This window comes from Oncorhynchus mykiss, chromosome 10 (genome assembly GCF_013265735.2).
Source record: "Oncorhynchus mykiss isolate Arlee chromosome 10, USDA_OmykA_1.1, whole genome shotgun sequence".
Lineage (NCBI taxonomy): Eukaryota > Metazoa > Chordata > Actinopteri > Salmoniformes > Salmonidae > Oncorhynchus > Oncorhynchus mykiss.
The window spans coordinates 60,256,467-60,281,788 of NC_048574.1; the positions used below are offsets into that span (position 1 = coordinate 60,256,467).

The 25,322-nt window shown below is 45.6% G+C and overlaps 1 protein-coding gene across 8 annotated transcripts in view; it reads left to right on the forward strand.

Moving 5' to 3' along the window:
* Positions 1-25,322, forward strand: part of LOC110534409 (protocadherin Fat 1) — a 97,975-nt gene that overhangs the window by 20,302 nt on the left and 52,351 nt on the right. For 6 of the 8 annotated variants that reach the window (XR_005034193.1, XM_036933522.1, XM_036933521.1 and 3 more), the window contains exons 3-8: positions 2,250-2,564; positions 12,787-12,848; positions 19,951-20,280; positions 21,671-21,887; positions 22,395-22,460; positions 23,310-23,449. Coding sequence is in view for 7 of the 8 variants with exons in the window: in XM_036933522.1 (XP_036789417.1) it covers positions 2,250-2,564; positions 12,787-12,848; positions 19,951-20,280; positions 21,671-21,887; positions 22,395-22,460; positions 23,310-23,449 (1,130 nt within the window). In the remaining variant the exon portion in view is untranslated. The remainder of the gene's footprint in view (positions 1-2,249; positions 2,565-12,786; positions 12,849-19,950; positions 20,281-21,670; positions 21,888-22,394; positions 22,461-23,309; positions 23,450-25,322) is intronic. The other 2 variants (XM_036933524.1, XM_036933526.1) reach the window with 1 other exon arrangement.

Below are 25,322 nucleotides of genomic sequence, written 5' to 3' on the forward strand. Positions count from 1 at the left end.
TGTGTTGCACTAATGTATTTTCTGTGAAAGAAAAACTATAGTTGCACGTCGCCGATCACTCCTTTGAAGCAAAAAAAAAAGACTTGACTTTCAATATAAACGCGATCCCTGTCAATACACAGCTGCTCCCGCTTTCTCCCGTTGTGCTGGTTCAACTGTTCTAGGGAACTATGGTAAACTTCATAATGAAAAATAAGGTGACGGGTGAAATGAAGAACGCAATCAGCTTTATCTCCTAACGTATTGCACAAGTTGACTGCAGGTATTTACTTAAAAGGTAGCTACAAATATTAAAATGTACAGTATACTGTCCTAGCCTAATACCCATAACATGATGCTTGAAAAGATGGAGTGTACAGTATTTTTGCAGTATTACTTTAGTGCCTTCTTGCAGATGCATGTTTTGGAATATTTGTATTCTGTACAGGCTTCCTGCTTATCACCTAGACAATTCATTTAGTATATTGGAGTAACTACATTTTAGTATTTTGGTCATATAGCAGATGCTCTTATCCAGAACGACTAACAGTATTGATTCCATAAAATGTTTCTACAACAATGTTGTAACTACAATGTTGTAACTACACTGTTGTTGATCCATCCTCAGTTTTCTCCTATCACAGCCATTCAACTCTGTAACTGTGTTATTCAACTCTGTAACTGTGTTAAAGTCACCATTGGCCTCATGGTGAAATCCCTGAACGGTTTCCTTCCTCTCTGGCAACTGAGTTAGGAAGGACAGCTGTATATTTGTAGTGACTGGGTGTATTGATACACCATCCAATGTGTAATTAATAACTTCACAATGCTGAAAGGGATATTCAGCATCTGCATTTTTTTTACCGATCTACCAATAGGTGCCTTTCTTTTTGAAGAATTGGACAATTTATTACCTCACAACATTTCAGAATATTGTCTGAAGGCAGGTTATACCCTCACATGACAGTGCTATCCATTTCCACCTTTGCCACCCTGCCTCCCGGGCCTTATTACACACCTCAAGCTAACCGCTAACCCTGGCTAGCAGTAATGATGAGTAATGACAAAAAAAAGCACCTCAGACTCAGACATAAGATACAGTAACTCTGAGGTGAATAAAAACTCTGAAACCCCTGAAAAGTGAAATGTCAGTGACAGGTGTTGCAGATTTCTTTTTTTCTTCTCTCTTTGTTCTGAATATTTTTTTATTCCCCCCTGAGGTGAAAGGTAGGCCTGTCTCTCGGTTTACAGACCTGCAGTGCAACTCATTGAGTTACAGGGAGCAACAAAGGGTTTTGAAAGGCAGGCAGTAGGAAAAGTAGGATTGGTGCCATGGAGCAGTGTGTTATCGTTCTTCGGTATATGGCAGACTAGGACAGTATGCGATTACCGCTTGCCTATACATGGCAAACAGGCCCACGCCCTGGCTTTATTAGAATTTATTACCGTCGGAGGTGTGCCGGGCCAATGAGCTCACTTTTATTGCTTTCGATAACAGGTCATTGGGACCTTTTATTTTTTAAATGTTAATGTTCACTTAAATTGCATGGAAAGAGATTTTCTAGAGATTGTCTTCTTAACAACTGAGTCATTTCCTATCGCTCTACCCCTGACATGCCATAACCCAAGTCTGCCTAATGATCAGATATATTTTTAAAGCCCCAAATAAAATGTGCATGAGAAACCACATCATAAACGTTGGGTAATCCTCAAGGGAAACAACTGTGCACCCATCCAGAGAAGGATGGCTGACTAGCCTACTTTCTAGTTTGCTGTTTTGATGGTTCCGCCACTGATCTCTGTTCAGTCATCGGCGGTATTGTTGTGAAATGTTAGTCCTAACAGGTCTTTGAAAGCTCCTCTGTTTGCTCAGCTGAAAGCTATAGGCCCCTCATGGCATATGGCCTGCTGTAAAAATCCAGGCCTGTCATGTAGAAACAGACAGCAGGGTCTGATGTTAATAGCAACCTTCTACCCTACCATATTCCCCCTACTGCTGTGCACCTACACCTACCCATGATTACGGAATGAGTTTCTCTCTCTCTCTCCATATCTTTCCTTTCTCTTTCAAGTGGTATCTATATACTGGAATTGTTTTGTTTGTGATCCCCATACAGAATGCTAAATGCTCTTTGAACTACTCTTTGTTTAAGACAATTTCCATCTAAAAGCTGGGAGTGAAATGGTTTTCCATTAAAAAGAACATGGATGTTTCTCTTTCATAATACAAGAGCCCACATAACTAATTATTCTCTCTTTCTTTCTCCCAGGGGTCATCAGAACCCAGGAGCTCCTGGACCATGAGACCACCCCGCACTACTGGCTGACTGTGTACGGCACGGATGGTGGCGTGGTGCCCCTCTCGGCCTTCGTGGAGGTCTACGTGGAGGTCCAGGACGTCAACGACAACGCGCCGCAGACCACAGAGCCCGTCTACTACCCGTCGGTGGCGGAGAACTCGCCCAAGGACGTGTCCATCATCCAGATCGAGGCGGTGGACCCGGACGCCCGGGCCAGCGACAAGCTCTCTTACAAGATCACCAGTGGCAACCCCCAGGGATTTTTCGCCATCAACTCCAAGATGGGTAAGACGAAGGCAAAGGCCGACACTTCTGAATTGAACTCTATTGATTCCCAAGGTGGAATTGATTTCTCGCAGGCAAACGTGTGTAGTGCTGCTATGCTTTAAATGAAGAGCATACCCCGAATAGTAAAGGTAGACAGAAAACAAAACAGGTGAGGTCACACGTGTCATTAGTGGTATCCATTTGTGGTACATTGAAATGTATTGGAAATGGCCTTGTCTTTTGCTTCCCATTGACTTTGTGTATTCCAATGGATGTGTTCTCTAATGTGAAAACACAAAGCATGTACAGAGCCTTGGATTTATCTTCCCACGTATGTGTGGCCAGCAATCAATTAACCATCGCCTAACAGATTGTAGTCAAGAGGCTACACACCGACCGAGAGACGAGTGTATGTAACGCCATGTCCAATTTCATCACTTGAAAGAATACAACTCCTCTCACAAGGTTGGGAATAGCGCTTCCTAAATAAAAAAAAAAGGGTAAAGAATATATGTAGAAAGAATAGACGTTCAATGGCCCTTTGAGACTATGAGGGGACATGGGGGCAGTTGTAGGGTATCTAGGTTATATCAATCTTTTTTGTTCTTGTTCTATAAGAAGCCTTTGATATCTCCAGTATGGCCACGTGATTTTAGCATGGTCGATGGGAGAGATGTCCACAGAGCACAGTGTGTTCACATATGGTGTTCTGAAAATGGATGAACGTTGAATATTTCATTTTTAAGTTTTTTGTTGTTGTTGTGAAGCCCACTGGAGCAGACGGTGATTTTACTCCAGCACGAGCGGGAAATGGCAGTACAAGGACTAAAAGGTGCAAACTTGGAAGCCAACGTTTTTGAACGTGTGTGTTATTTGTGGTGGGGTTTTGAGGAATTGTTCACACTTTCTATTCAGTTGGACAGATACTATGTTATTACGCACGCCTGTGATTTATTTGTATAATACCATAGATCTGGACTTTGTTCAGTTTGCTTTCATTACAATTCAGTCTGGACTTCCAATGCCTTGTCTACAGTCCCCCCTGCCCAGCTGTGTAATTACAGTTGGGTTACCAAAGCAGTTGGACGACTACAAGGCATAACAGCGGCTCAATATGAAACGTCTGCTAGCCTGAGTCAAGTCAATCAGCAAAACGATATTTGTATGTCCCCTTTTTAATAATTAACACAGGCTGTTCATTACAAACAAGCCTGTTTACTTTGATTGCATTGTGCAACCTTGTATGTCTTTCAGTAACGGCTAATTAACAAACTCATTTCAATCCTACCTCCCGAGTTTTGTATACCAGTCTCTTGTTGCGAGTAGTCATTTAAACTGACATGAGGAATGAGCTGTAGAGCTATCGGCTCTCCAATTCTCCCCCCATTGACTTGTGTGGTCCCATATTCCAAGGCGGTCCTCCCATCAACAAACTGTGGTTATTTTTTGTTATAGCAGGGGCCAATGTGAGTGTTCTTGACCAAATAAGGGTTTGTCATGTAGCATGCTCTCTCTAGCTTTCCTAATGGTGGCAACTCTCCAATGAGAGACAGAAAAGAAAGGGAAGGGGGGGGGGGGAAATAACTTTAAGGCACATTTAGCTGCATTTAGCTGCATTTAGGCCTTAATTCAATGGGGCGATGGACGATAGGTTTGATAATGAAGGTGTGAGTTGTGTGGGAGGTGGAAGGTTTGTGTGAGCGTGTGTGTGTTTGTTTGTGTGTGGGTTGACTAAGATTCCACTTAGACAGATAAGCCATCCTGAACACAGTGGGTATAGTGTATTTCTCTTGCAATGGAGAAGGCATTCTTGAAGGGATTTACAGTACAGACGACTAGAGATGAGTTTGCCAGACTCATGCTGTTTAGATAATAGCCGTTGTTGGATTTTAGGAGTTGGCCTAGATTCGAGTTTCTCCTATCTGTAGTTAGTACCTGTTGAAGAAAGTATATAGGGCAAACCAGCCTAGACACAAATGCACACCGGTGATTAATCACATAGGATCTGATCAGCCGAAGAGGTTTAATTTCACCCAACGTTTTAACAGAATTGTCTGATATTCTATTATCCGGTGTTACCTTAAGAGCGTAAATGGTGCCATCTGATCGACGGGCAGATCCATATCTGACCCCAGGCCATTGATTTGGGCTAACCTCCAATGATTTTCATTTAACCTCTGAGATGGGAAGCACGTCACCGCTCAACTGTTGAAAACCCGAAGGTGCGTCCGAGAAAGTGAATTGACATCCGTCCGTCTATTTTAAGGGTGGCTGCTTTAGATCGGCCCCGTGGTCAATAATCACTTTCACCATAGTGTATTGTCGTTGGGTGTTTTTGCCTCCCACCCGAACAGGCTTGGATTGTACGTATCCGATATGCGTCCCGGTTCTTTCGACACGTCGTTTCTGGATGTTTCCTGGAAACAGCTCTATTGGGAGAGCAGATTTCAACTTGCCCTTTGAACCAAATGCTCCTACTTAGCCGACATATTACCAGTAGATATTTCCCCCCTTCTGGATTACGGGGTATTTCTGAAACTCAGAGCTTTGCGGGGCTACCGAGTCTACCTGTTTATGTTCCAATGCTTCTCCGCTTGCTTTGTAGGTCTTCTCAAATGGGTTTACACGAAGGACGGCGATGGGTGAAGGATGAAACCCCTTCATGCATATCAGTGTGTTAAAACGTTTATCAGTGGTACCTCAGGGCTCCTCGTGTTAGGTTCAACAAAGAGGTGGCTTTGTACAAAGATAAACTTCAACTGAATCACTGCTTCCGTATGTGTTTGTGTCATTTCTGGGGAGGGGAGGAGAGAGAACCGAGAGAGAGTTGAGTGCATCTCAACTGTTGCTGAAAACATTCAAGTGTAACATTCATAAGTGAACCGGACAAATTTTGTTCGAAGATTAACTTAACTAAATCACTCATGGATTTGTATCATTTATATAGAGAGATAAAGAGGGCTGTTGCTGAAAACATCATCACATAATGTTCGTAAGCAAAAGGGACACATTAGGTTTTAATTTTCCATTTGACTTCCATTAAGACGGATGAAAATTGGCTCAATCAACTCAATATGGCATTCTCCCCGCATATTACAGGAGAGCACGCTCTGTAATTATAAGCTCAAGAACAGCAACGGGAGCAAGGCCCTGTTTTGGCATATCTACAAAGCTCTAGAAAGGGGCGGGTGGAAAAAAATTAAAGGAAAAAAATAATGTGTGTTGTATGTGTGGGTTTTGGCAAACGTTGCGTACACATGCCTAGCTAGCTAGCTTATTAGCTTTGAAGCTAACATTTCTTCCCCTCAGCTTTCTGCCTGAAAGTCTGACAGCTTCAAATGCAGATAGATGATGAGGGCTTCTTTTCATGCCGCTTTTGGCTCGCCCTTTTCCCTATTTTGGTGAGCATTGCAGACACATGTAGCTTAGCTGGCTAGCTATCATTGAAGCTAGTATTTTCTTCCTGTAGCTTATTGCCCGACAATCGGGGGGCTTCAAACGCAGAAGAAGGCTTCATCTCCTGGCTGCTTTTGTGTCGCCTTGCCCTTTTCTCTGTGCAGTCCCCGTATCGGCTGGCTAAATCCCCGGATGAAAGGCTTACTTTATTTCTGCAGAGTAAACAAGTCCGGCTGTTTAGTTCCCTGTAACTCTGGGGGTTTCATTTAAGTGCAAGGCCATCTCTCTCACAAGACACCATGGCAATCCCGTTCGGAGAAAGCTGACAATGGGAATTCATGGGTTTTGGGGTTTCACTTGGTCTGGAATAAAGAAATAAATAAAAAAATAATAGTTCCTCCCCGCTGTTTGGAAGTTTGAACGTTTTCTTTTCCCCAGTCTTTCCAAGACGCCAAGGAGAATTGTCACTTTGTGAGACTGACTCGATGTATGTGTGCATTCTGTGTGTGTAGCATTGTATGTGCCTCCTCACATAACAGCGGTCTGTATGCAGAGCTGGTGTGAACGAGGCTCCCCCTCTTTCCTCCACCTGATCTAGTGCTAACCCACCCACTCGCTGTGTTGAAGCGGATCAGGTTTATAGTGATACACATACCACAGGATTCCCTCCCTCCTCTCATTCGTCCCTCTCTCGCTCTCTCTCTCTCTCTCTCTCGCTCTGTGGGTTCAGCGTCCCTTTCAAACACAGCCCCGGTCAGAAAACACGTCTCTGCCTTTCCCACCCTCGCTCGGCTTGACCCCGATGCGAGCCCTTGTAGGAGTAGAGTTGCTGAGTTACCCACCTCCTGCTCTGTCCAAGCCTCCACTCTCACGTACAGTCTCCGCTTTTTAAATCGCTACAAAAGCTTTGGCCTCTCGTTAAAAAAGAGACGCCGGGAGGTATTCTCGGGCGGTCGTCAGGGAGACGTGAGCTGCCTTCCTGTGTAGAGGGAGAGTAGGAAAATGGATACTGTTAATGATACCTGGCGAAAGAGGGATTTAAAAGATGCAGGCAGCCTGATGCGACGGATTGGACTGGGCTTTGAACAATGCCGGAACTGGAGTGTGTGCTCAAACAGCCGTGACTTCTCGTCGGAAAGACACTTGCACTCCGGATACAGGGAGGGAATGAGAGGGAGAGGTCGGCCAAAGATCACGTGAATATGACAGAAAGTCTAACTAGCTGGCAATCCTATGTAGTCCAAAGGTGATTACACCAATGTGTCATCATGTACTGATTTGATTGTGATCTGTAAGAGCAAAAGCACCAATAGTCTCTGGTTCAGTATTTCAGTGTTTTAACCACGATCCCTTTAGGACTCTCTCTTTTATGACGACAGGTTCAAGGTTCCCTATGAACAAACACTGTCCTTGCCCAAGATGAGAGACTATTGTGTAGTCTGTTTTATGAAAGTTAGCCTTGGAGCGCAAACACACAACCTCCCCTTTCACAATGAGGCACCCAATGTTCTTCACTTGACAACAGTACAGCATAGCCCATTCACTTAGTTCTGCATGTCCTGTGTGGGACAGAGTTGTGCATTCCACATTGTGTGTGTGTGTGTGTGTGTCCCCTCCCTCTGCATTTGGTAGCAGCAGTTGACCCATGTATTGACATTAATGGGAGAAAGATAAACCCAGGTGATTTAAAAAAATAAATAATTTAGGCCCTCATTGAAAATGAGAGCTCAACTCTTCCTAGCGAGCCCGGATCATTGTAGTGAATTGAAAAGGAATATCTCGGTAATTCGTTGGCAAGCATGGTTTCCTCTGACAGCTTTAAAATGCATTTCTAATGCCAGCGGTTGTATGGGAAGCCATTAGAACAGAAAAAGAATAGCCGGTGGGGTCCGGGCTTCAAATCATCCACTTCGTGATCTACTCGTATCAGCTTTCAGCGACGACATCTGACAATGTGCACAGCGTTTGTCAAAGCGCCCAGGCCGATAGCGAGGGGAAGCCAGATAGGAAATGGATACTACCTCCAACAACTTCCTGACGTTTCCTGCTATTCGGGGTGGGCCGAACAATTGGCACGAGACACAAAAGGTTCTCAAAGGAGCAGGAAAGGAAAGGGATGGCGTATACTTTTTTTCCCCCCAGGGAAACTAATCCACAGCTTCTAGCTACTTGAACCTTTTGTTAGGCTGTTGTTAATGTGTGTGTGTGTGTGTCTGCCTGTCTCTCTGTCTGAGAGTGTGAGGGATGCCTACAGCACTACAAGGCTTCGAGGTTCATTAAGTATAAGCTCTAAGCACACCTGTTCCTCCCGGCTCGCCCACTCCTAAGCTGCTCCCAAGCACCTCCCTCACCTCTCTGGGAACAGCTGAATCTACATCCTCCGACACTGCAGCCGGGAGGTACTGCAGACTGAGGCCTGCACACCGTCCAGACTGTCTGTCCTCAGAGCATGACTGAGCACGGGAACGTACACGCATCAGCGGGGGGGGTGATGTAAAAAAAAAAAAAAAAAATTACAAAACATGGACGTCATCTGCTGGGGTTGGTGTTTTCTCAATCTCACACAAGGTGTTTCCGGTCTCTTGCTGTCTATTTTGTTCTACCTTTCTCTCCCTCTCTCTTTTTCCCCTTCCTCCCTCTAAATTGAAGGCAGACACATTACATTCAGGCATAATAGAAACAGTATAGCCAGTATGTAGACCCCAGCTGGTAATCAGCTCCACAGTATCCAATTACTCATCCCTGTCACCAAACCATACATCAATCACACGCTCAAACAGACATCTGGACCCCCCTATAGGCACACCGTAGCAAAACGTTTTGCAACGGGAGATGAAAGTTTGTGCCTCCTCATTGGAGAAGTCCCTCGCTGTTTTAGCCAAGTTTTCTTCTGTTTGGTGTCCTGTGAATTACGACCCCAGTCACATTGACCATGGGAATCAGAATCAGTAACACCCGAGTGGCTCTGATACGCTTTCAATGTACCACGACCACAGATGACATTGACCTTATAAAAATCCTCAAAGTTCCTCCAGTGTCGATGTTTATCTCTGTTTATGGTCGTAAGCAACTGCGCTTTCTTAAGCTTATCGGCAGTCCTGCACATCCTGTCGGGGGGGGGAAATTCCCAAGCTTCCAAAATTCCTCGGCTTCCATCATATGTATACTAGATTTGGAGAGTGAAGTATTTTCCCAGACCCCCCTGTGTCCGTCCTAATCGAGGACCCGCCTACAGATAGACAGTGAGCTCATAGTAGGGTTCCTTTTTTTGCGTCCCAAATGGAACCCTATGCCCTACTTTTGACCAGGGCCCACTGTCAAAAGTAGTGCACCATGATGGAATAGAGTGCCATTTGGGATGCATTGTTTGTTTATATCCCCTCGAATGAATCTCCATTAGATGAGCCCTATTAGCTACCTGGTTGGAGGGTAATGAGGTAGGGAGGATAGAGTCCTCTGAAGCATCCCTTTGTGTGTGTGTGTGTGGGGGGGGGGGGGGGGGTGTGTGTGTGTCTGTGCAGTGCCTAGGGGAGCAAGGCAGGCATTCTAGTTTTGAAGTGGTTTAGCTGTCCCTCTCTCTCTCCTTCACTAAATGCTAGCCATTTTCACAAAGACCCCCTCTTAGCAGCAGGTGTGGGAGGGTCACGGAAGGCTATTGTCTGAATCCACTCGCGCTGCGTCTGTGTTTGCCAGCGCGTGTGTGTGTGCGTGCGTGCCTGTCAGTACGTCCCTGTCCGAGTGTGTGGTGGTTTCTATCTTGTTGTGGGAATCTGTGTCCCTGTCTGAATCCTTGAATCCCTGTTTGTGCGTGTGAAGTGGGCTCTTATGGGAAATGCAGGGGCCTTTTGTAAGCTGAGTGAAGTGCGGCATTCCTCCCCTAGCTAAATGATACGTCTGTGGAGGCCCATCAATGGTCCCCTGTCAACGGCTCTGTGGCATCTCACCTTTAAAGAAACACCCAAACAACCCCTTCTCTACTGGAAATGTTTTTCCTGCCCCATCTTAGACCCCCTCACACAAGTCGGCCATGCTTTGGGCTACTTATTTTGGGATACTTTGCCCTGCGAAACACACTTTGGGATAATGAGGGTTTTCTTGGGCTGTGTTGGCTGTGCGGGGAACAAATTGCTGTTTTGAACCTCCATTTTGGGTTCTGGTTGGGTCTCCCTGTAGACTAGCTTGGAGCTAGTTGGTAGAGTCAACAATTAAACATGGTGATATTGAAATTGTTGTCTTTGGCGCTTGAAGCACGGAGAGGTTAAATGTTTTCTCCTTATGAGAAAAACGAGTCGCCCTGGGTTGTTATTTTTTATTTTTTTACCCCGATCCAAAAACAGAAAAACAATCCCAACTTAGATCAAATAATGAAATCTCGGGGCTTATTCGATTTGCTAGTTCGTCAACAATTACGGTAAATATCTCAAGGCGCTCATAGCTCTTTCGTAACTGGGAAGAGTTTAACCTCCACTGCAGACACCCACAAAATTCCCGCACGTCTACAGTTGACAGCTAAATATGTGTCACCCTGCTAGACTGCTAATCACTGCAGTAATACCTGGGTTGTGTCCCAGCCCGGCATTGTTCCGGACAGCTCCCCCGGCCTCCATTTTGGAGACATGGTTGTGCTGAAGGACATGCTGCGGAATGCCTCTCTTCTGCAACTGTTGTTTTTCTCTAAACAGCCTGGCTGTAATTAATGTCAGCCCCGGTTCAGCCCACTCCTGAGGAGGCTTGCGCGCGTGTGGTTTTTCGTCACCCTGTACACTTTCGTCACCTTGTAGAGTCCATGCCCTGATGATTTGAGGCTGTTCTGAGGACAAAGGGAGGGGGGGGGGGGGGGGTGCAGCTCAGTTTTAGGAGGGTGTTCTTAATGTTTTGTACACTGTGTACAGTACCTATAGGCATCTGTATTTCCAATCCATAAGCAAAATTGATTGTCAAAGGCTGGAGGCCTGGAGCTGTGGCTCAGGTAAAGATAGGGAGGTACACTAAGTCTACTACTTCATAGTTGTTGACGCGTGTAACCCCACATCAAAGGACCGCTTCCGAGAGCTAGGAGACAGCTAAGATACTATTTTTTTAAAAGATGGCTCCAACCATCCGGATCAATTTAGAGCAACCTTTAAGTTCTACCTCGGTTAAATTTAGCTTCTTGCTAGGATGGAGGTGCAGAGGAGTCAACCCCCGCCCCTTTAATTAAAGCTGTGGAGGATTTTCAGCATGGCACACTTGGCAGCTTGACAAGGGGAACGTGTGTTTGTGTGTGAGCGCAACCCCCTCTCATTGTCAGTCTTTAGGAAGTGTGGGTAATATTAGTGTGTGTGTGTATGAATGCGTGTGTGTGTGTGCGTGTGTGTGTGCGTGAGCTCTTTCAATCTTTGGGAAATGGGGGTAATACGATCACTTTGTTTACGTCCATTGAGATGCCTTGCAAATTGGCCGGTTTTCAGGACAGCCCCACCGATATCCCTTACCTTCTTTTACAAAGAGCCTTGTTCGTCGCGATCTTTTAAAAGCTATGTCACAGTCAGCTGCTAGTCTCAACCCATGACACTACCCATTGCCAAACTATCCAGCATTGTTACAAGCTTAACAACAGTACAGTGTAGCACATTGACTTAGTTCTTGAGTTTGTTCTGATGGTGGCATGTTGTCAAGAGTCCTTCCTTAAATCGCTCACAATTTCCTCGGACAAGCTTTTCCAACTTGTAATGCCTTCATTACCTTTGTTCAATGCTTTAAATGTGTTTTTTTTATTATTATTTTTTTTTACAAAAATAGCTTCGCACACAAGGGAAACACTGTCTTTCTCTAATGCTGATAACTCTTTGTTTTATTTATTTTCAATTCCAAACTTTTTAGGGTATAGTATGAACGAAGCCCTGGGGAGCTCCGGCTCGGTTGAGTCCATTTGCTGTGCAAGAGCTATTTCGAGAGGTGCTGTAAGTTATGGGCTTGCTATTCCGGTTTGCACCATATGTGCCATTGATGGGCTCGGGTTTCGGATTTTTTTTTTTTTTTGCTATGATAATCTGTCGCCGCGTGGTCCACCAGCCGGCTCTGGTGCGGTCTGCTCTGGCACGTCTACTCTGTACTCATGTTTTACTGCGAGGTTACAATTACGCCGGGAGTGAGAATACACTGCTTATTATCTGGGGAGAAGAGACTGCTGCTCGTGTAATGTAGCCAGACCTTCTCTTCTCCCAGCCCTTTGGTTGAATCGGATTTAAAATCAGATCAGATCTAAAAAAAACCAAACATGGGATCTCATTCAAAATCCCATGCACTCTTAACAGATGACTCAATACGCTCGGGCTTGGAGCTGCAATTGACCGTGTCTGACCTCTGACTGCCTGATTCTGTATTTGTTCAGCTTGCGGGAAAAAGCCCCAGAGTTTAGAGGCAACGGCTGTTTCAGAGCCCGCTTAGTGGACCGCCGCGATACTTCACGTCTGGAAGATGGGACTGTGGACTGTCTGGGGCATGGAGGTGACTGGGGGTTTGGAGACCTTTCTACGGGGTCAGTGTCTCAGCCCCCATCCTCCTCTCTCACAGGTCATTTAGAAGATGGATTGGATGACATAACCGAACACGGCAAATCAGCAATTCACTCGGCCCTTTCCCGCTTTCGTGTTAGTTTGGCTATTTTGAGTCTTTAGGAAGCACATCATGCATCTTGTAATGAAGTTCGTCTGCCATTTCAAATATGCCCTTTTTCCTCAATATGGTTTTGTGGTTTCATTTCAAGGAAATGGATATCACGTTGTCCTGTAGTAAGACAAGATAGCATTGATGCAACATTGATCATGGCCATAGTACTAACAAACCTCTTTTCTCTCGACAGGTCTAGTCACAACTACCTCGAGGAAGCTGGACCGAGAACAGCAGGACGAGCACATTCTTGAGGTAAGCACCTTGTTTTGTCTGGTCTACCACTATCAGAAAGGGGGGGGGGGGGGGGAAACGGTCTACTTTCTTTTCGGTCTGTCTGTGAGCCCTGGTGTTTGTTTGGAGAAGCATCAGCAGCATTGCTAATCATAAGAAAGGCCCTCAACGATGACCTCTTCAGCCGAAACGGACAAATGTCCGAAAGCAAGCATTTTAGTTGCCTCTAAACTTTAGCCTTTGCTGGCTTCAACCTCCAACCGACGTACTTTGGCCGAGTGCCAAGCGTTGCCAACCAAAGCAAGCTGGAGGCACAGAGATGCAGCACATAGTTCCACACTAACCGGCAGAAGGGGGTTTGGGTTTTGGATCATGATTCCGCCGGTTGAGATTTCCAGGGGGGAAATCAGGGTGACTGTGCCTTTGTTCTTCGCTAGTGTACCATCTCGGGATCGAGGGAGGCAAGCCGGGGCAGGAAGTGAGCCTTCAAAGCTGGGTTGATGTTTAAAATAGTGGATACTCTCTTTCTGTCTCTCCCCCCCCTACTCCTCTTCATTCCGTTCCCTCTGCCCAACCTAACCAAACGTTTAACACCAGCACATTTCATGCCAAGATTGAGTAACCAGATTGGGTGCTGCTTAATTGCCGTTATAGGAGTTAATGCAATTCGAGGTTCATTGGATGCCGATTTAATGCCAATGTGTGCCCGCATGCCAGCCACTCCCTGGGTTTTCATACTCAATTTACACAGTGGGACACACTCATTTTATTCTGGGACTGGAGAGTAAAGATAGTGAGGCAGAGGGGAGGGATCTGTTCTCTGGAGGAAGACATTTTGCTGCCTCTCTCCCCCCTTTCACTCATCCATCCCTATGATAAATGAAATGGCCTACTCCTAGATTTGAGTGCCGAGTTGCAGAGGCCTCAAGCGAGTGGAAAACAACTAAATTGAAGCCTTTGACATGAAAGCCCTTTAAATTTGTTAAAGTGACCAGGTCAGGATCCCTCTGTATGAACGACCGGGCAGATTCCCAGGACAGAGTCAAAAGCCACCCTTAAGGGTTCATCTCAGGGTCATTGGTTGTTATGCGACAGTAGATTTAGAGATGAAGAGAGCCGACGGCCAGTGCCTTTTTCCCAACAGGCTCCTGTTTTTACGAATACATAGCCAGAGCCCATTTGTTATTACACTGTTAATCTGTCCCATTTGACGAAATACTCCGGCAGGCATTAAATAACCACATTAAAATGTTAAGTTCATAGCGCTTTTCCAGTTCTTTCATGTTGGGGGCAAATTAAAATGCACAGCGACATTCGTTTTCTCTTCACGGGGAAAAACCTTATTTATATCTTTTAATCATGCCATACTCCGTGTGTGATTATATACACACAGTTGAAGTCAGATGTTTACATACACTTAGGTTGGAGTCTGCTACACACGCCTCTTGGAGGGGGGAACGCAACACCCTGTAACACGCAACTCCCCGTGGAGTGAAAAGGTATGTGACTGCACGTGCGGGTAACGATGACAGAGGCAGAATATATTAATGTTTGCAGGGAATTTATTTCCTTCACATGGTCATTTGGGGAAAAGGGGCTGGATGGAACCAAAGCAAAGAAAGTAAAAGTTAGAGCCCCCTCTCCTACCTACCCACAACTTACCTAACGAGCACCACCTGGCGCACTAACCAAAATACAGGGGATGGTCCGCCCAGGTTTTACCTAGTGTGCATAGACATAGTATATACTATGGGCAGGCCGCTTGCCTAAGAGCTCCCAAGGTGCCTACCCCTTCCCCCCCTGGGAACAAAAGAAACAGAATAATACAAACTTAGAGTGAACAATTTCACTAGTCAAAAACACAGTCCTATGGCATACACAAATGTCAGGACCAACTACAAAATACTTTACAAAAATTCATACATACCAAGAAGCTCTCTCCTAACAAATGTACTCTGGCTTTTAAATCTGCAGAATGAGTCAGTAATTGAAAACAGCTGTTCTCCTGACGAGAGGGCGGGGTCAGAGCTCCAATCTGCACTGGAGCTGACCAATAGGCTGCTTTGGACTTCAGGAAGCCAGTTCCTGAAGTACACACAAACACATACAAACCCACAACACAGAAACTGGAACGTAAGAGTCATTAACTCGTTTTTCAACCACTCCACAAATTTCTTGTTAACAAACTATAGCTCTGGCAAGTCGGTTAGGACATCTACTTTGTGCATGGCACAGGTACATTTTCTAACAATTCTTTACAGACAGATTATTTCACTTATAATTCACTGAATCGCAATTCCAGTGGGTCAGAAGTTTGTCTTTAAACAGCTTGGAAAATTCCATAAAATAATGTCATGGCTTTAGAAGCTTCTGATAGGCTAATTGACATCATTTGAGTCAATTAGAGGTGTACCTGTGGATGTATTTCAAGGCCTACCTTCAAACTCAGTGCCTCTTTGCTTGACGTCATGGGAAAATCCCAAAAAATCAGCCAAGACCTCAGAAAAAAAATTGTAGAACTCCACAAGTCTAGTTCATCCTTGGGAGCAATTTTCAAACGCCTGAAGGTACCACGTTCATCTGTACAAACAATTGTACGCAAGTATAAACACCATGCGACCACGCAGCTGTCATACCCCTCAGGAAGGAGACGCGTTCTGTCTCCTAGAGATGAACATACTTTGGTGTATCCAGAACAACAGCAAAGGACCTTGTGACGATGCTGGAGGAAACCGGTACAAAAGTATCTTTGTCCATACTAAAGAGTCCTATATCGACCGAACCTGAAAAGTCGCTCGGCAAGGAAGAAGCCACTGCGCCACAACCGCCATAAAGCCAGACTACAGTTTGCAACTGCACATGGGTACAAAGATCGTACTTTTTGTCCTCTGGTCTGATGAAACAAAAATAGAACGGACCATCGTTATGTTTGGAGGAAAAGGGGGAGGCTTGCAAGCCAAAGAACACCATCCCAACCGTGAAGCATGGGGGTAGTAGTATCATGTTGTGGGGGTGCTTTGTTGCAGGAGGGTCTGGTGCACTTCACAAAACAGATGGCATCTTGAGGAAGGGAAATTATGTGGATATATTGAAGCAACATCTCAAGTTGCAAATGGGTCTTCCAAATGGACAATGACCCCCAACATACTTCTAAAGTTGTGGCAAAATGGCTTAAGGACAACAAAGTCAAGGTATTGGAGTGGCCATCACAAAGCCCTGACCTCAATCCCATAGAAAATGTGTAGGCAGAACTGAAAAGTGTGTTTTGAGCAAGGAGGCCTACAAACCTGACTCAGTTACACCAGCTCTGTCAGGAAGAATGAGTGGGATGCTTGTGGAAGTCTACCCGAAACGTTTGACCCAAATGAAACAATTTGAAGGCAATGCTACCAAATACTAATTGCGTGTATGTAAACTGCTGACTCACTGGGAATGTGATGAAAGAAATAAAAGCTGAAATAAATCATTCTCTCTATTATTATTTTGACATTTCACATTCTTAAAATAAAGTGGTGATCCTAACTGACCTAAGACAGGGATTATTTTTTTACAAAGGATTAAATTGTGAAAAACTAGGTTTAAATGTATTTGGCTAAGGTGTAAACTTCTGACTTCAGCTGTGTGTATATGTATGTGTCTGTATGTATTTTTGTTGTAGTTATAATGAATGATTATATAATAACTTTACATTTGATCTACTGCTCCACGGGAGCGAAATATTTGTATTTTTTTTAAAGGGAAAAAAAGCAATTCGACGCAAGTACCTTTTGACCTAAATACTTTAGATGTGGGTAAGTGGTAACAGAGCTACGGTGACGCCTTTTGTCTCAAATGGCACCCTATTCCCTATGTAGTGCACTTCTTTTGACTAAGACCCATAGGGTGCCTTTTGGGACGAAGACCTTTGCTCCTAGCCTGGCCTCCTAGCAGAGTCTGGCTGGTAACCATAGCGACTTCAGAACATGTGGATCAAGGGAAGCGGGGGGGTGGTCGGGGGCTGGCTGGCTGACTGTGCAGGCCTTGTTTGCACCAGATGCCGTAAGGGGAGTTGGAGTGGGTGGGGGGGTTTATGATGAGGTGAGGGTTGGTAGGTGGTGGTGTGTGTGTACGTGTTTGCGTCTGTGCATGTGTGCCCATGCCAGTGTGTATGTGTGTGAGTGCCACTGGCAGTGGGAGTGGGGGAGGTCTCTGAGTGAGCAAACGGCAAGCTGATCTTGAGTGTGTGTCGGCTTCAGCGGCAGGGTGACATGTCTGAGAACAGGGAGGGAGGGAGAGAGAGAGAGAGAGAGAGAGAGGAAACAACAAAGGAGATATGTTAGATATGCTCGCCCAGACCTGAAAGAGAGGCAAGTTGAATGTTCTGATCATAGGCCTATCTATACACCAACTTCACAAGTTCCTATAGTCTCAGCCACTTCCATAGTTAATGCCTGTGTGTCTAGGCACCAACGTTTCACTAAAATCAGACTTGAGAGTTGTCCGCCATTTGACCAGGGGTTTGTCAGCAGTGCGCGCCAAGCGTAAACATTTGCTTACGAAAAGCCCGAGAACCATTGCGACACTGTCTTGACGTTGTTGTGACTGTCTGTCTGACAGACACAGAGACTGGCCTCTGGTAAAGACGTTGTTTTGAAAGAGTAGGATGTGCCGATGAGCAACTGTCTTGCAGGGCTTGGGAAGCGCGCACGCATGTACACTCACATACACCATCTCTCACACACACACACACACACACAAACTCCCTCTCTCTCTCCCTCTGACAGGGTAAAAATGTGTTGTTCTGCCTCTGAAAAAGGCAGTTAACCCTCTGTGCCCTGTACGTTATCACAGAGTTCAGTTTGTCTTTGTAATTGATGCTCCCGTCTTGTCTCTCCAGTAGCTCGGCATAATTACCATTCAGCCTGCGTCCCAAATGGCCTCCCCATTCCCTATTTAATGCACCACTTTTGACCGGAGGCCTGTGGGCCCCTGGTCGAAGGAAGTGCACTATATCGGGAATAGGATACCATTTGGGACGCATCACACATACAGCAGAGTTCACCTGTTAACGTTAGCCGGGTCCTCGTCTTCAGCTTTTTTCAATCCACTGCTTTGATTTCACAAAGGGAACCGGGAACGGTGGACAAAGTGTGTGTACACAATGGCACTCTATTCCCTGTATAGTGCACGACTTTTGAACAGGACACCTAGGGCTCTGGTCAAAAGTAGTGCACTACTTAGATGTAGGGCACCATTTAGGACGCATGTAAAATATAATCAGAAACGGGGCCAAATGAACTCATCTGCTCGTAATGGCAATGTTCATTACAGAATATGAGAATACGGGCCAACGCACCGGCAACACTGCTCCCGAGAGGTGCATGCCGCCTCGAACTCGAATGGTCCTCGTCGTCCTATTTCATTAATTTTGTTCGGGCAAATAGCTCGGACTGCCTCGGACTGACTAGGCGTGGGGAAACAAAAACACATTATGCCGCTAATCGTCGCTGCTAGTGCCAAATAGAGTGTGACCACCAACCCCCCAAAGTGATTTTGCTGTAGCGCCGAGCAGATGGTTTTAAATGACTGTTGTTCAGCTCTCTATTTTTATTTCTGACGCTTTGAGATAGATAGACGAAACCCCCGTTTAGTTTCCCAGTTACTCAGAATGTTTAAGTGTTGTGTTTTGTTTGGGTCAGCTAAGCTTATTGCTGACTGAGCACTTTAAGCTGTCTCGGCTGTGCATTTCATTTGAAAGATTAGACATCATTCAGATATTAAGCCAGGCCAAATTAACAAAGTGTTTAAACAGCTGAGTGTTCCAACTACCAAGTGTTAACTACTGTTAAAACTAACTTATGTCCCTCCGGCAATTTGTAGGCTGTAGGGTTTCATTATTATTTTGGAACTATTTTTCAAAGGGGTGAAAACATCATGCCACTGGTGTGTTTTTTGTTGTCATTGCCTGGTCTCTGATCAGTTTGTGCCACATGACAATTACCATAGGAGTTGGCAAGACTTCACAAACTGACTTGGGACCAGGCTGGAGTTTGATACCTAATAGTTATATCACTGTGAGGAAGGAAACATCCAAATAGATGAAAAGCAGTTTTTCCTCCTTGTGCCTGGTTGGATGGTGATACATGTATCAAGTAAACCCATTTTAACGGAATATGCAGATTTTTGGAGCACTAAGGAGACTTTGCTCACCAAAGAGACGGGGCCTGCTACATCTCCCAAATAATGACGAGTCTCATTCCTCTGCGGCAGAAAAAGCAAAGCGAGTGTGGTCTTTTGGACCGTCTTGTTGCGCTTGTCTCAGAGAGAAAGGCAAAACTGTGACTTGCCTCTCGCATTCATTGAATCCATTCACCGTAAAAAAAAAAAAACGAACGGCTGAAAGGGAAAGAAAGATGGTAAGGGAACAATTCAATTTCAATAAGCGAGCGAGTGAATAAACAGCCTGTTCCCTTTGCATATTGGTTCCCGGAAGCACAGCGTGGGTCTTTGAATAAGATGACTCGCTAATCTCGGAAGGAATTGCTTCAATTTTGGCAGCCAATTTACTAACGGAGAAACATTTGTGTGTACAGCAATGAAATGAGGTGGGGGGGAGGGAGAAAGAGGTGGATGGGGAGCGAACGGGGAGAAGAAAGCGAGTTTTACTTTTTTACCTCCGCTCTCTTATATTAATTCAAGGCCTTTGAATAAGGAACGTCCTCAATCAAACGGTAGAGCTCCTGTCATTACATATTCAAGAGATGCAGAGCCTACTGCTTACACATATGTGCGCCATTATTGCCTGGTCCCCCCCTTCTTTCCTCTGCACTATATGCATTGTTTCGCTAAACTGGTTTCGAACATGGCTTTAATTGGAAATGTTTACGTGACAAATCTTCCCAACGTTACGTGAGTATGTGGGTCACAACGTCAGAATGTGAAATGTGGTGACGTTCTACTATTGACTGTTGGCCTTAACACTTAATTCACAGAAATAAGTTGACAGTTTTGCGTTTCCCTCTTTTCCCTCTAATTCCATATTTTCCCCTATTTGTTTTTTTCCCAATCGTATTAAAGTCACAGTCAACATAGTTCCCACACTCCCATTCTAATTCCATGTTTTCCCCCAACTTTTCCCTAATAGATCACCGTCACCGACCACGGGGTTCCCGCCAAATCCACCACGGTCCGCGTCATCGTCAAAGTCCTGGACGAGAACGACAACCGGCCGCAGTTCCTGGAGAAGATCTACAAGATCAAGCTTCCGGAACGGGAGAAACCAGAAAAGGACCGGGCTCTGAAGCGGGATCCTGTGTACCGGGTGATCGCCTCGGACCGCGATGAGGGGGCCAACTCGGAGATCTCGTATTCCATTGAGGAGGGAGATGAGCACGGGAAGTTCTTCATCGAGCCAAAGACGGGTCTGGTGTCGTCCAAGAAGTTCTCCTCTGCCGGGGAGTATGACATCCTCACCGTGAGTAGCCTAGCGCATTTGGATTCGTAGTTTGTATACTCTGGATTTTTCGTGAGGAAATTCCTCCGCATTTTATACTGAACAAACATATAAACGCTACATTTTACTGAGTTAACAGTTCATATAACGAAATTAGTCAATTGAAATGCATTCATTAGGCCCTAATCTATGGATTTCACATTACTGTGCAAGGGCGCAACCATGGGAGGGCATAGGCCCACCCACTTTGGAGCCAAGCCCACCCACTTGGGAGCCAGGCCAACCCACTGGGGAGCCAGGCCCAGCCAATCAGAATGAGTTTTCCCCCACAAAAGGGCTTTATTACAGACAGTTTCATCAGATGGGTGGCTGGTCTCAGATGATCTCTCAGGTGATGAAGCCAGATGTGGAGGTCCTGAGCTGACGTGGTTACACGTGGTCTGGGGTTGTGAGGCCCGTTGGACGTACTGCTAAATTCTCTAAAATGACGTTGGAGGCGGCTTATGGTAGAGAATTGAACATTAACTTCTCTGGCAAAAGCTCTGCAGTCAGCATGCAAATTGCTAGCTCCCTCAAAATGTAGACATGTGGCATTGTGTTGTGTGACAAAACTGCACATTTAAGATTGGCCTTTTATTGTACCCAGCGCAAGATGCATCTGTGTAATGATCAATGCGTTTCAATCAGCTCCTTGATATGCCACACCTGTCAGGTGGATGGATTATCTTGGCAAAAGAAAAATGCTCACTAACAGGGATGTAAACAAATGTGTGCACAATATTTGAGAGAAATAAGCTTTTGGTGCATATGGAACATTTTTAGGATATTTTATTTCAGTTCATGAAACTTTACATGTTGCGCTTTATATTTTTGTTCTGTATAGTTGGAGAAGTCGCTTAGGATTTTATTTTGCTTTTAAAGGAATGTCAATGTACATTCTGAGTTAAATGACATCTTAAACTAGAGCCAGTGTTCTAGAGAATTACTTGACAAATCATTTACTTTTACATTTCTAATGTACCTGCCAAATTGCATTTGTTGATAACCTTTTGATGCTTAGGATAGTCACAGTATTGTTGAGTCGTAGTACTTTTGGGCCAATGTTGCCTGTGATAGATTTATCTCACATGACACAATAAGCTCCACCGACACCTGTTTAACGGGGAACGCCATGGTAACAGGTGTTCTGCTCTGTTGTTGTTTTTCCCCATGTGGGCTGGCTGACCGTTCTTTGACCCCCTTTGCCTATTTGTCTCTGTCTCTCTCTCTCGCTCTCTCGCTCTCTCTCACGCTCTTGCTCTCTCTCTCGCCCCCTGCCCCCCCTCTACCTGTGTTTTACTTGAAGTATTTCAATTCATGCTTTTAATTTAGTTACCCAAATCAATTCAAATCAATTAATTCCCTCTATCAGATCAAAGCGGTGGACAACGGACGCCCCCAGAAGTCGTCCACCTGCCGGCTGCACATCGAGTGGATCCCCAAGCCAGAGGTGGCGGCCAGCGCACGCCCCCTGGCCTTCGAGGAGCCCCCCTTCTTCTTCTCGGTGATGGAGAGCGACCCCGTGGCGCACATGGTGGGGGTTATCACCACGGAGACGTCGGACACGCCCGTCTGGTTCGAAATCACAGGTGAAGCCTTGACGAGTGGGCGCAGGGGTTTTGTTTTAGGTTGTGTGTGGGTGGGTCTGTGCATACACGCAAGGGTGTGTATTTGTTTAAGTTGAGTGCATTCTAGAAGGAGATTCATCTAGTTTTATAGTCAAGGGAAGACATCCCCGGCATAGATTCTTGTAGCATTCTTCTTAGCACTAACCCTAGCAAGCGAATGTGAGTGTGTAGCCTACAAACCCAAAAACCTACAAACCTATATACATGTCTTTTTTTTCTCCTTTCTCACTGTAATAATGGAATCTCTAATGGGGACCTCTTTGCACGGTGACTGTTAACATCTCTGCTGCATAAACTCTTCCTGACTTTTCCTGGATGTACTTCTCCCCCTCCCCTTCTTCTAACCAACGTTTGACTGACACCTCTCTCTCTCTCTTTTTTCTATGTTCTCTGCTTCTCTTCTTTTCTCCTTTGGGAATGTCTCTCTCTCTCTCTCTCTCTCTCTCTTACTGGATTTGGTTTGTCCAGAAGGAGACATAGAGGAAGTCTTTTACATCGTTCAGATGGCTTGCGACCTCAACTGTACAGCGGAAGGTAGATCTGCCGTAATGGGATCTCTCTACTGTCATTGGCTGTATTAAGGGATCTCTCTAATACAATTGGTTGTATTAAGAGGTCGTTGACTGTGATGTCTGTCACGCAGACCTGGGTTCAAATACTATTTGAAATTGTTTAAACTACATTAGCTGTGCTTGTCTGAGCTTGCCTGGCTTAATAGTCCAATGGGGTAGTCCCAGCAGCGCAAACCCCGCCCATCTGACGCTCCGTGCAGGCTAGAGCAAACGCTCAAAAGTATTTGAATGATTCCGCATCGTGTTTGAACCCAGTTGTGCTGTCACGTGCCCGTGGTTGAGCTTGTGCATCGTTTCCGTCGTTCTTGTGATCGTGTGACAACCGATTTACATAAACACATATACCGCACATGAACATATGGCTCCATTATTGTATATGTACCGTATGTGTTTCATTTGTGGAATCTATTGCCAAATGCAGCTAACGGTATGTGCTTGATGTATACACATCGTACCACTTGCACGTATGGCTCCCTAATGAGCCTGGAAAGTTAACATAACCACCAGGAAACGTATACACATTGTTGATGCATAGCGCTTCTGTATGTGTCAACAATAGGGATTGTGTTGCTTATTATATTGATATAAGCAACCGTACGGATAATATACACATTATTATGCATGGATTACATACTGCTGATGTATAAGGGCCTCTAGAATTACGCCACGGCCAAACCTGAACCGTATGTCACTGTTAGCTTACCTAGCTCCAGTGCTGCGTCATCGTTTAAACAGGTGATGATCAGCCCCACTCTTTTCCTGTCCATTTTAATTGTGCGCCCCGCCCTAACCCTTCCATCGTTTCCACCAGGTGGGAACTACGACAGCCGCTTTGACGTGGGCAAGGCCAGTGGGACCCTGATCGTGGCGAGGCCCCTCGACGCCGAGCAGAAATCCAATTACAACCTGACAGTGGAGGCAACGGACGGCACCCGATTCGTCAGCACCCGGGTAATTGGAACGTTTGTTGATGGCGGTAGAGTTTGTCACGGATCCTATGAGGTGGGATGGAAAAGGGATAGATTGTGGAAACATTCATGGGAATGAGATGTTGGGTCTGCTTGACACGGAGAGTTCCTGTGGCGTGTCCAGAGGCTTGGATGGTTTTGGCTGTTACAGATCATTGCGAGGCTTGTCACTATGGACAAAAATAGGATTTATTTTTGTGTGTTTTCGGGAGGAAAGGATTATGGAAACATTTCTGAAATGAAATGGTAGAGCTAAGTTTGCATGAGGGTTCCCATTGCATTCTGTCGTTTTGGATGCTTGTGTTTTCAGAACTTTAGTCTCCCTTAAATAGTGCATAGTGGCTTCCCTCACAAAATCCAGAAAATCAATTCTGGAAACATAGACAGACAGACGAGGGGGTAAAGCAAGGAGGTGGGTCTCGAGTGAGGTCAGAAATTCCGTGCGCCCATCCATCGCCTGTTTTTGATTAGATTCGCGGGTGGGTCAACACCTCACCGGGTGTACTCCAGGTGCTCGCTTTTCCAAACTTTGCCCCTAACGTCATACCATGTGCTTGGTGGACATTCCTTCTTCTCTCTGTCCACAACTACCTGTATAGTGCACTTTATAGGGAACAAGGTTCCATTTGGGACACCGGCCAGGAGCGTTCGGAACGCTTTCTTGGCAGACCAGCTCCGGGATTCTTCCATTGTCTCATTCCTGAAGGGCTGAGGAGCGAGGGAGGAAGAAAGAGAGGGCGGGTGGAACGGTGCCTGTCTAGCCAGGCGCTTTTTAAAAAGTGTGCATTCCACAGACCCGTGTCTGCAGTTACACCCCTCCTTACCCCTCGCTTACCTCTCCTTTTCTATCCTTCCTCTCTCGCTCTCTCGCTCTCTCGCTCTCTCGCTCTCTCTCGCTCTCTCTCGCTCGCTCTCTCTCGCTCTCTCTCGCTCTCTCTTGCTCTCTCTCGCTCTCTCTTGCTCTCTCTCTCGCTCTCTCTCGCTCTCTCTCGCTCTCTCTCGCGCTCTCTCGCTCTCTCTCGCGCTCTCTCTCGCGCACTCTCTCTCGGGAGACATGAAAGTGCATTGAGTTCTCCTGAAAAGAAAGAAGGCTAAAGAAAAGTGCAGGTCCACACCACATTCTTTTATCCAGAGATTAACATTCTCTTGAGGTTAGAAGCGGACAGAGCTGTAAGGGTTTTATAAAAATCCGCAATTTGTCACCTCCAACTCATGGCAGATTCATAATGATATTGCTATTATGTGATATGTTAAAAGTGAAATTGTTAACATGTTGGCCTTTCTGTTTCCCATCCAGAGTCAAACAGTTTCAAACAGTATTTGTTTACTTTCAAAGTGTTTCATTGTGCCTGCCTGGTGACAGGTTTGCTCTTTTGGGACTATCCTATTCGTTCCGTTGCACCAGGCAGGCTCAATAAAAGTATTTGAAAGAAAACAAACACTATTTCAACCCAGGTCCCTATCCATATCCATAGTCACTGTCTCAGGCCTATGGAACTCCAGAAAAATTCAAATGGTTCTGTGCCTCTTCTCAAAAGCATTCAGAGATCCGTTGTGGATGAAAAAAGCAACAACTCTACTTGTTGTCTCTGCCTGTGAATAGAGCCTTTTATCATGTGGCCCTGTGCTCCACCGAGCCCCTGTCAGCCTGCTGGGTTGGGGCAGCGAGGCGGGCGGCGGTGTTTTCCACAGCCCGCTGACGGAAGCGTCGGCTAAATGGAGGCTTCAGATTCATCACAGAGCACCCTATTGTCGTGTGGAGAGGGAGAGAGACACACACACACAGGCAAATGCGCACACAGATTCTCTCTCGCGCGCGCACACAGATACAACTACATACATGCTTGCATATGTGC